General features: G+C 54.1%; 1 protein-coding gene across 2 annotated transcripts in view; it reads right to left on the reverse strand.

Annotated features, from left to right (window-relative positions):
- Positions 1–515: 515 nt before the first annotated feature.
- The window catches only part of jcada (junctional cadherin 5 associated a), a 30,723-nt gene continuing 22,086 nt past the window's right edge, over positions 516–9,152 (reverse strand). Inside the window, exons 3-5 of one of the 2 annotated variants that reach the window (XM_076290271.1) lie at positions 4,460–8,252; positions 3,748–4,423; positions 516–3,061 (exon numbers count right to left, since the gene is read on the reverse strand). In XM_076290271.1, coding sequence (XP_076146386.1) covers positions 3,027–3,061; positions 3,748–4,423; positions 4,460–8,252 — 4,504 coding nt within the window. In that variant the 3' untranslated portion in view covers positions 516–3,026. Of the gene's footprint in view, positions 3,062–3,747; positions 8,253–9,152 lie in introns of both variants that reach the window. The other variant, XM_076290270.1, reaches the window with a different exon arrangement.

The following is a 9,152-nucleotide window of genomic DNA, read 5'->3' on the forward strand; positions in this document are numbered from 1 at the left end:
GCTAAACGTCAGTGTGTGGTCTGGTTGTGTGGTTGTGCCTGTGTCAGCATCGCATGTCCGAGTGAGTGTGTGTATGTGTAGATCTTATACAAAGTGCCTCATTTGACAATATGTAATGGGATCTTCGAAAACCCATCACGTGGTGAAATCTAAAATCCTTGACCTCTACTCCGTTTCAACCCTCTCTGGTGAAATTTCCTAGCAACATCCTGGATACCGTCCCCTAGCAACATCCTAGATACCATCCTCGCAAATTCCTGGATGTTGCTAAGATGGTATCAGATCCCATCATAGTAGTATCTGTTAGACGACACAGAGTGTGTCCAGGCCATTTGTCATTTGTGTCCAAGTCATTGTGAACGAGTGTGTTTGTGTCTGTGTGATAATGTGTGAGCATGTAGTTACTGGGACGTGTGTGTGGGTGTTTGTGTCTGCATCTTTAACCATGCAAACAGATGTTATTTGTGCTGGCTCCTTATCAACATCAATAAACAAACATGACCACAGCATATGTTTCATGCAAAGAGTTTATTTATGAATCATCTGCAGTTTTTTGTACAACACAAGGCCTCTCTATTCTATGTGCGTGTGGTAGTTTGCACTCAAACACACATATACACACACTAGGCCTCAATAACACTTTCCCTTTTACTTCTAAAAATAAGCTTATTTTGCTCTTAAATATTGCCATTGTTTATTTGGAAGATAAAAATATGCACTATGAAATATAATGATTATTCATCGGCTGGATTACATAGTACCAAATGTGCTGATGTGTAAAACGGGTTCCCGTTCTCCGAAGATACATCCATGCAAGGAGAGCGACCACCAGCGCCTTTAGAAAAGACTGAAACTGTACAAGGAGATATAAAAATATCAAAGCCGACATGTGCAACATTAATACGCTAGAATACTGACGACATGGGTGCAATGTGTGACAATGACACGGGGATATATGTGTGTGTATGTGTGTGTGTGTGTGTGTGTGAGAGAGATATTCTACTATTGAGAGGGAAGCTCACTGTGCACATAGAGAGGAGGGGTATAACGAAATGAAGTGAGAGTGAGAGAGAGAAAGAAAGAAAGAGAGAGAGAGAGACTGATTGTTGTGTGTGTTTTCTAGCTCATTCTATTGCTACAGAAGCCACTCACACACCCCTAAAAAGGAGTGATGTATACAATTATAGAGGACTCAGGTCACACACACACACACACACACCTCTGCATAATATTGCCTAGCCCAGTCTTCTTTGCAATTGTTCAGCTATTGCTACTTTTCCTGGAGGGAAGCATTGACGCTACAAACATTGTTATCCAATCACACAGCTTAGAAGCAGAGCAATAGAACCCTATTGTTTTCACACAACACGTACACACAGGGCAGCCGTGCACACACGTACACACAGTGCAGCCGTGGCCCACTGGTTAGCACTCTGGACTTGTAACCGGAGGGTTGCCGGTTTGAGCCCCGACCAGTGGGCCACGGCTGAAGTGCCCTTGAGCAAGGCACCTAACCCCTCACTGCTCCCCGAGCGCCGCTGTTGAAGCAGGCAGCTCACTGCGCCGGGATTAGTGTGTGCTTCACCTCACTGTGTGCTGTTTGTGTTTCACTAATTCACCAATTGGGTTAAATGCAGAGACCAAATTTCCCTCACGGGATCAAAAAAGTATATATACTTATATACACACACACACACACACTATTGAGATGTTCACACACATCTGGTTTTTGAGACCAAAACACACCTGTGAGGCAGACAGACGAAGACACTCAGTGAAGACACACAGTCTGCCAGGGACACACACCTGCCGAGGTCATGTGAACGAAAAGTCTGAGGACATGTGGGAGACACACACACCTTCTTCAGACTGACACACACACACAGACCTACCAAATAGACATAAGCACCTGCTACATGTGTGCACAACCTCAGCTTGCAAATCAGCTAGGTCTAATCACACACACACACACACACACTTCTGACACCACATCCACGTATGTGTGCTATCAGCAAGTGAGCTAAAGCAAGCTGACCTAAGGGCTACATATAAAATACTTTTTAAAAATAAAGCTACTTTGCTTTGTACAATATGAGGATTACTTCATAATAAATACATTTCAGGTGTGTGTTGTGTGTGTGTATGTGTCACACCTTTACATTAGTGAATGGTCATTCAGCTTTCATATGCTAAGAACAGTGAGTAGGACAGTGAGTGTGTGTATTGCTCTGAATTTCATCACTCCATGTGAAAAGAAAGCTTCTAATGTGTGGCAAGACTCGGTGAAGGCGACAAAGGGCAATTACCTAGGGCAATTACCTAGGCCATCCGCATCTGGGGTGGGGGACCAAGGATTCTTAACTCACCCCAGAATGCAATTTCAACAGAGAGTGTCTACAAATTACACACTGTATGTTCGCCTCTGGTACCAAGTACATTGGGATTGTGTTGCTCTGCAGAAAGCTATCTATTTGGTGAACTTGGAATGAGCAGTGACTGTGTGTGTATATATGTGTATATGTGTGTGTGTGTGTGTGTGTGTGTGTGTGTATTGCTCTGCAGAACTTAGTGTGTGCATTATTGCAGTCAACGCCCATGATGAATGTGCATTGCTCAACACAGTACAGGGTGTTTGTGTGCACGATGCTGTGTCTGTGAAAGCCATTATACCTCTAAACTGTACATTACTTGTGGCCTCTGCCTACCGCGCGCGCACGCGCACACACACATGCACGCACACACGCACACACACACACACACACACACACGCACACACGCACACACACACACACACATTCTCACACATGGCTTTAAACGAAAAGGCTCTTTAAACGAAAATGTTACTCCATCTGATATATTCTACAGAAACTCATATGTAATGTCTGCCATTTAACTATCGCTCCCTCTCTCTCTCTCTCACACACACACACACACACAGCGATGAGGAGAGAGGTGAATGTTGCTGGTCGTAAAGAAGCGCTGGGATGGGGGTCACAGTGACGAAGGGGAAGTTCGAGTCGCTATGACTACACCCTCTCCACTCGACTTGGATCATAGGAATCTGAAAGGAGGAAACAAACAACTTTACAACTTGCATCAAAAGTCTCAAACAGTCTGGTGGAGGCCTCTATCCCCCCCTGGTGGAAGAGACTGCTTATAACAGTAGATCACTTGTAGATCACGGGGGTATTCCAAGTACGTGGTTTAGAGATAAAACTGGGTAGGTTAACTCAAGTAAGTGGTAAACCTCCTACAACATGAGCCCTATGGCATTGCTTTATTAGGAGAATGAAGCCATACAGCTCTTCTATTAGGAGGTTTACCACTTACTCTGACTTACCCAGATTTGTCACTAAGCCACGTAGTTGGAATACCCCCCAGTTCGGGTATGTGCATATCACAGGTCCAAGATCTTAAACCTCTTCTCTACCTTTGGGTGAGGTGTGTCTGGATGTTGCAATGTGACATTTTTATTCTGGTTTGTGTTGTATGGAAGGACAGAGAATGTTAGAAAGTGTCAGTGAATGCACAAGTGTTTGTTTTAGATGTGTGTCTCACTCTCAGCCATATAACCAGACGATACCCTGGTGATAGCCTGGATATTGATAGGGTAAAGGTTTCTTCTGTGGTGTGTGCTGAATAAAACTGAACCAAATGAGTGTTTGTGTTTGTGCTGTGCTGTGTTGCGTGTGAAGGGAACTGATTCAAGGTGATGAGACTCATGAGTGCTGTGCCCTGGCCTCTCACCTGAGGCTGGATATGTGTCAGGGTCCTCCAGGGCTTCCAGAGGAAGACGGATCTCCCGCTTGACCACGGTACTGCGGGGGAGGGGTGTGGGTCGCACGCCCGGACATGGGGACTCGTCCACCGGCCGTCCAGGTTTGCTCCTCTCCTCTCCCACCTCCTCCTCTCTTCTCTTCTCCCCCCTACGCGCCTCGTCTTCAGGTCGCAGGGAGAGCGGCCGTTCTCTTCCGTCCATCCCTCTCTCCGAGGCACTTTCCACCTCTCCAGCTTCTCTGATCTGTCTCTCCTCTTCTGCCCCTCTTGAGTCCTCCATCCCTTCTTCCTCCTCCTCCTCCTGTTCCTCTGTCTCTGTCATGCCTACATGCACCTCCTCCTCCTCTTCTCGCTTTCTCTGCGCGTGGCCGAGCGTGAGGTACGAGGGCATATACGACATTGCCTCCTCTCTGCCCTGTTGACAGTCCATTCTCCTGTCCATCCTCCCGCTGTCCAGACCGAACTCAGCGTCCTCGTCCTCATCGTCCTCCTCCACGATGGACAGGATCTCGGGCATCTCCAGCGTCGCTATGGCAATGTAGCTATCTGGACTGCCTGACACTGCCTCCACCTCCTCCTCCATAACCTCCTCCACCTCTGGACGGGCCTCCAACTGCACCTCTCCTCTCCAGCTTGCCTGCTGCACCTCCTCATCTAGGGCATCTCTGCTCTCCTCTGGCACCTCCTCATCTAGGGCATCTCTGCTCCCCTGCTGCACCTCCTCATCTAGGGCATCTCTGCTCTCCTCTGGCACCTCCTCATCTAGGGCCTCTCTGCTCTCCTCTGGCACCTCCTCATCTAGGGCCTCTCTGATTGCTTGCTGCGCCTCCTCATCTAGGCTCTCCTCTGCGGATTCTGTTGCTTCTCCCCCACCCGCTACACTTCCTGACATCTCCAGCTCACTTGCTGCTACCTCCTCCCGTGTAACTTCACCTCCACCTATGGCTTGCTCCTCCTCCTCCTCCTCTACACCTCCTCTGTCGTCGCTGACTGACTGCTCCACTGGCTGCTCTCCACTGGCTGCGGTCTCCTCCCCTCTTATTGCTGTAGATTCTCCTGCTTCCTCCGTCTCTCCTCCTATTGCTGGTTCTCCTTCAGTGGTCTCCCACTCACAGACTGCTGGTTCTCCTTCAGTGGTCTCCCACTCACAGACTGCTGGTTCTCCTTCAGAGGTCTCCCACTCACAGACTGCTCGTTCTCCTTCTCTGACATTAGTTTCTGCTTCTTCAACTCTTGGGACTGCTGTCTCCTCCACAGCTGCCGTTTCTTCTACTTCTTCCTCCTCCACTTCTCCTTGTTGCTCCCCATTCTCCTCCTCCTTTCTCTCACCTGCCGCCTCCTCTTTCTCACTTGACCCCTCCTCTATCTCCACGCCATCTGGCTTCTCTGCATTGGCTAACAGCAGGTGTTCCTCTACTTCTTCCTCACTCTGATTGGTCAACACCAGTTCAGCCAATGCCAGCACCTCATTCTGACAGGCTAATGTCCCTTCCAGGCGTTGGCCCTTTGACACCAGGGACTCGGCCGGCACCGAGATGCCCAGTATGCGGGCGGCGCGTTCCTCGATGGACTCGTTCTGAGGAATGCCACTGGCGCTCTGCACCTGGTACAGCGGGCTGAGGTCTTCGCTGGGCGGACGCTTCTTCACCTTGCTCAGCAGGGCCTCCAGCACCTCGTCCTCCTCCTCGCCCTGGCCGTCGGGCGAGAAGACAGTCAGGCTCTCGGTCAGGAAGGTGGGTCCCTCCGAGCTGAACCGGAACCGCTGCCGTCTTACAGTGACGGAGGTGTGTGTCCTCTCCGAGTTCGGGGCGGCTTCCCTCTTGTCGTGGTTCGGCAACTCTACGGCCCGAGGTGGACCCTGCGAGAGGGGCTTGTCGGGCTGCGGTGCTCTAGCTGGCTGAGTTTCTGCAGTCACCATCAGAGTTGAGAAGGACTCCTCCGGCGCCCCCTTGTGGGGCTGAGGGGTGTAGACGGTGAGCCCTACGTCCCTTAGCATTGACTCCTGAGGAACGGGGATGTCCTGCCTGTCCACTGTGTTGGGGCTGCAGAGTGGCTGCACCACAAGGCCTGAGCTCCCCTGCCTGGGACTGGGCTCCTCACTCCCCAACCGGTCCCCTGCAGTGTGGTCCTCCGGCCAGCAGGGGGAGCTCCGGGTTCGCCTGTAGAGGGGCACCAACTCCGAGAGGCCCCAGTCGTCAACGACGGGGCTAATGTCCATGTCCACCTCGTCTTTGTGCTCTGACATTTCTTCAACGAGCTCGTTGTCGTCGTCGTCGTCGTCACCTGTGTGGTTCGGTTCCGGAATATTCTGATGGCCCGTGGTGGGCTCCTGCACCTTCTGGCTCTCCTTGTTGAAGGACTCCAGCTCCTCGATAGCATCCCATGGGCGCCGCCCTACAGGCTTGAGCAGGAACTGCCCGAAGACTTCTCCTCCTCCTCCTCCTCCTCCTCCTCCTCCTCCTCCTCCAGCGGAGGCCGGTCGTGGCAGGTTACGACGGGGTGAAGGCTGGGGCGCCGGCGGTGTCGTCGGTGGGGAGCGTAGCCGGGTCGGACTGGGCTGAGCGCCGGGCGGGTTGGGCTGACCGGTGCGGGAGAAGGCGCTGGTGCTGGAAGGGCTGATGCTCCGCTGACCTTTCATGGGGAGGCTGTAGGGGGGGCAGCAGTCCGTCCCCAGCCCGCTGTCCGTGGTGCTGTCCGAGGACGGGGCCTCGGGGGCTGGCTGGGACGACGACGATGACGAGGGAGGGGGTACGCGGGCGATCTCGGGGGAGCCGGTCTGGGTGTGCTGGTTGCGGTACTGGTCCCCGGGCCAGGAGCCCTGACCCTGACAGCGGGCCTGCAGGGTCCAAGCGTCCACCAGCTCCCTCCTCAGCGGGGCGCGACGGGACACGAGGGAGCCCAGGGGGCTACTGGGAGCGGGGTGCTGGGTGTCCGGGATGCTGCCGACCGGTTGGCCTCCAGCGGGGTTGCTTTGGTTACTCGGCTGCGTCACCACGGCCATCACAGTGGGGCTGGGGGCTTTGTTGTTGTTGTTTTGGTCCGGGTCGTCCCGGGCAACCTGCGGTGCGATGGGCACTGACACCAGGCAGAACATGGTCTCTTTCTGCCGCCGGCGCGCTGGCTTCTTGCTGTCCACCTCCGGCTCAAACTTCTTCACCTGCGTGATGGTCTCGGAGAAGCCCTGGTCCGAGCTGGAGCTTTGGCGGGAGCTCACCGGCTGACGCTTGCCGCCGCCGCCGCCGCTGCCGACGAAAGTGGGGAGGTCAGAGGTCACGTCGACCGGATTGCGGTTGAGATCGCCGGGGTTGCGGTTCAGGTCAGGCGCGGAGCTGAGGTTGTCGGGGTAACTGGGCCACTGGGCGTGGCAGGGCGGCGTGACGTCGGCGCTGTCCATGGACTCCTGCGGCGACAGGAAGGCGCTGTCGTCCGGCGACTGCTCCGACACGGTGATGCCGGGGATCTCGTTCTGGATGTTGCGGATCTTGTCGGCGTCGGTGAGCAGGCCACTGGCGGAGATGTGCCGCACGCGCGGGTCGTCGAACGGGATGTACTGCACCACGCCGCGTCCGTCGTCCGAGTACACCGGAAAGACCGCCCGGCACGGCGCGCTCCGACGCCCGTCGGCGTGGTGATCGGGCCAGGAATGCCCCGCCTGCCGCGCGTACCATTGCACGCCCTCCGAGAGAGGCAGGCCCTGCTGGTACGGATCGTTCCGGTACATGTACCCCGCCAGCAGCTCCCGGTAGCCGTGCCCTCCGCCCATGATGGGCTGCCTGCGGTAGGACGGCGGGGGCATGTAGCCCGGCGGCTCGGACGGACAGTAGTCCTGCCGCGACGGCGCTCTGGACATGGGTCCGTCCACGCTGGCGCGCGTCTGCTGGTGGACCTCGTACGAGGGCGGCCGCGGAGGCCGGCTCTGCCTGGCGCGGGCCTGCGGGACAGCGGAGTTGCCGACGGACGCTGGGTTGCCCATCCACACGCCGCCCTCGTGCAGCTGCAGGCTGGAGGGTCCAGCGCTCAGGCAGGACCGACCCCCGTGGGGCGGCGGCGGAGTGGGCGAGGGCAGGGCCATGCGGGGCAGCGACTGCGACTTGGCTTTGGTCCGGGGCGGCACGGCGCCCTCTGCTGTCCGAGGCCGGCGCGGCTGCTGTGCCCGCTGTTCCTGCTGCTGATGCTGCTGCTGATGCTGCGGATGCTGATGCTGCGGATGCTGATGCGGTTGCTGTGCCCACCTCTCGGTGCCAGGCTCGCCATGCTGCCTCCGCTCCGCCGCCAGCCTCCACTGCTGCAGGGCCAGCTCGCGCTCGCGGGCGCTCAGGGAGCCGCGGCCCTCGGCCCGCTGCATGCCCATGGGCACGCGCCCGTCGGCATAGTCCAGCAGCGCGCTGAAGTCCTGCCCGCGCCGCTTCCAATAGGCGATGCCCCGGTCGCTGCTGTGGGGCTGCACGTACACGCCACGGTGGGTATCATAGAACCTGCAGAGAGAAACACACACACACACGCAGGCAAACACACGCGCACAAACACACACACGAACACACACACACGCAGGCACACACACACACAAGCCAACAGAAAGACAGTGTGAGTTGAAAGAAGTAAGAGTTGAATTCCAAAAAACAAACAAACTAAATAAAACAGGTTCTTTTATGTCTTCTCCACAAAAAAACTACAAGCAAACCACTCCTCATGGGATGTTGACTAACTTCTAACTCATGAGCTGGTGATGCACTGCTTATTCAGACACAGTCTCACACATAAAAAAAACAGATAGAGAAAAAAAACAACAAAAAAAAACATTTCATCATGCAGTTTCGGTGTGGCCCCTAGAGGGCAGTAACCTGCCAGCAGACAATGATCGTGACTGATACTGTCTGCCAGATATACAGTACTGGATACCGTAATGGAGATTTGGTGATCTAAAAGGCATCTGACAGAGCTGAACTACACCGTACCTTTATTCCAGGAACGCCTCTGGGATCCAATTATATACAGATTTCTGGCATTTCTGGCTCTCATTGAGAGAGGAACATTAGCAGAACATTAGCACCAACAGATTTTATGAACAACCTGCAGCAGCAGAAGAGAATACTTTCTAGAGGATGATCGCTCATCTTATAGCTGAATCCCAAATGTGACAAAACCAATCAGACAATCGCTTCATTCACCCATATGCCACTAACATCACCTCACACATCACCAGCTCATCACCCTCACACATCATAGCCACAGCATGGACTCGATTCCTTTCCTTTCCACACTCGAAAACCCTCGGAGGAATTCACTCTAAAAATGAGTGAGGCAAATCAGTCAGAACCAGTAAGAACTGGTATCATGAGACAGAATCATGAAGTATTCTATCCCACATGTTGTTT

This window comes from Alosa pseudoharengus, unplaced genomic scaffold (assembly GCF_046254945.1).
Source record: "Alosa pseudoharengus isolate Yale_2024_CS ecotype anadromous, Long Island Sound unplaced genomic scaffold, YU_APseudo_1.1 YU_APseudo_1.1_scf_18, whole genome shotgun sequence".
Classification (NCBI taxonomy): Eukaryota; Metazoa; Chordata; class Actinopteri; order Clupeiformes; family Clupeidae; genus Alosa; species Alosa pseudoharengus.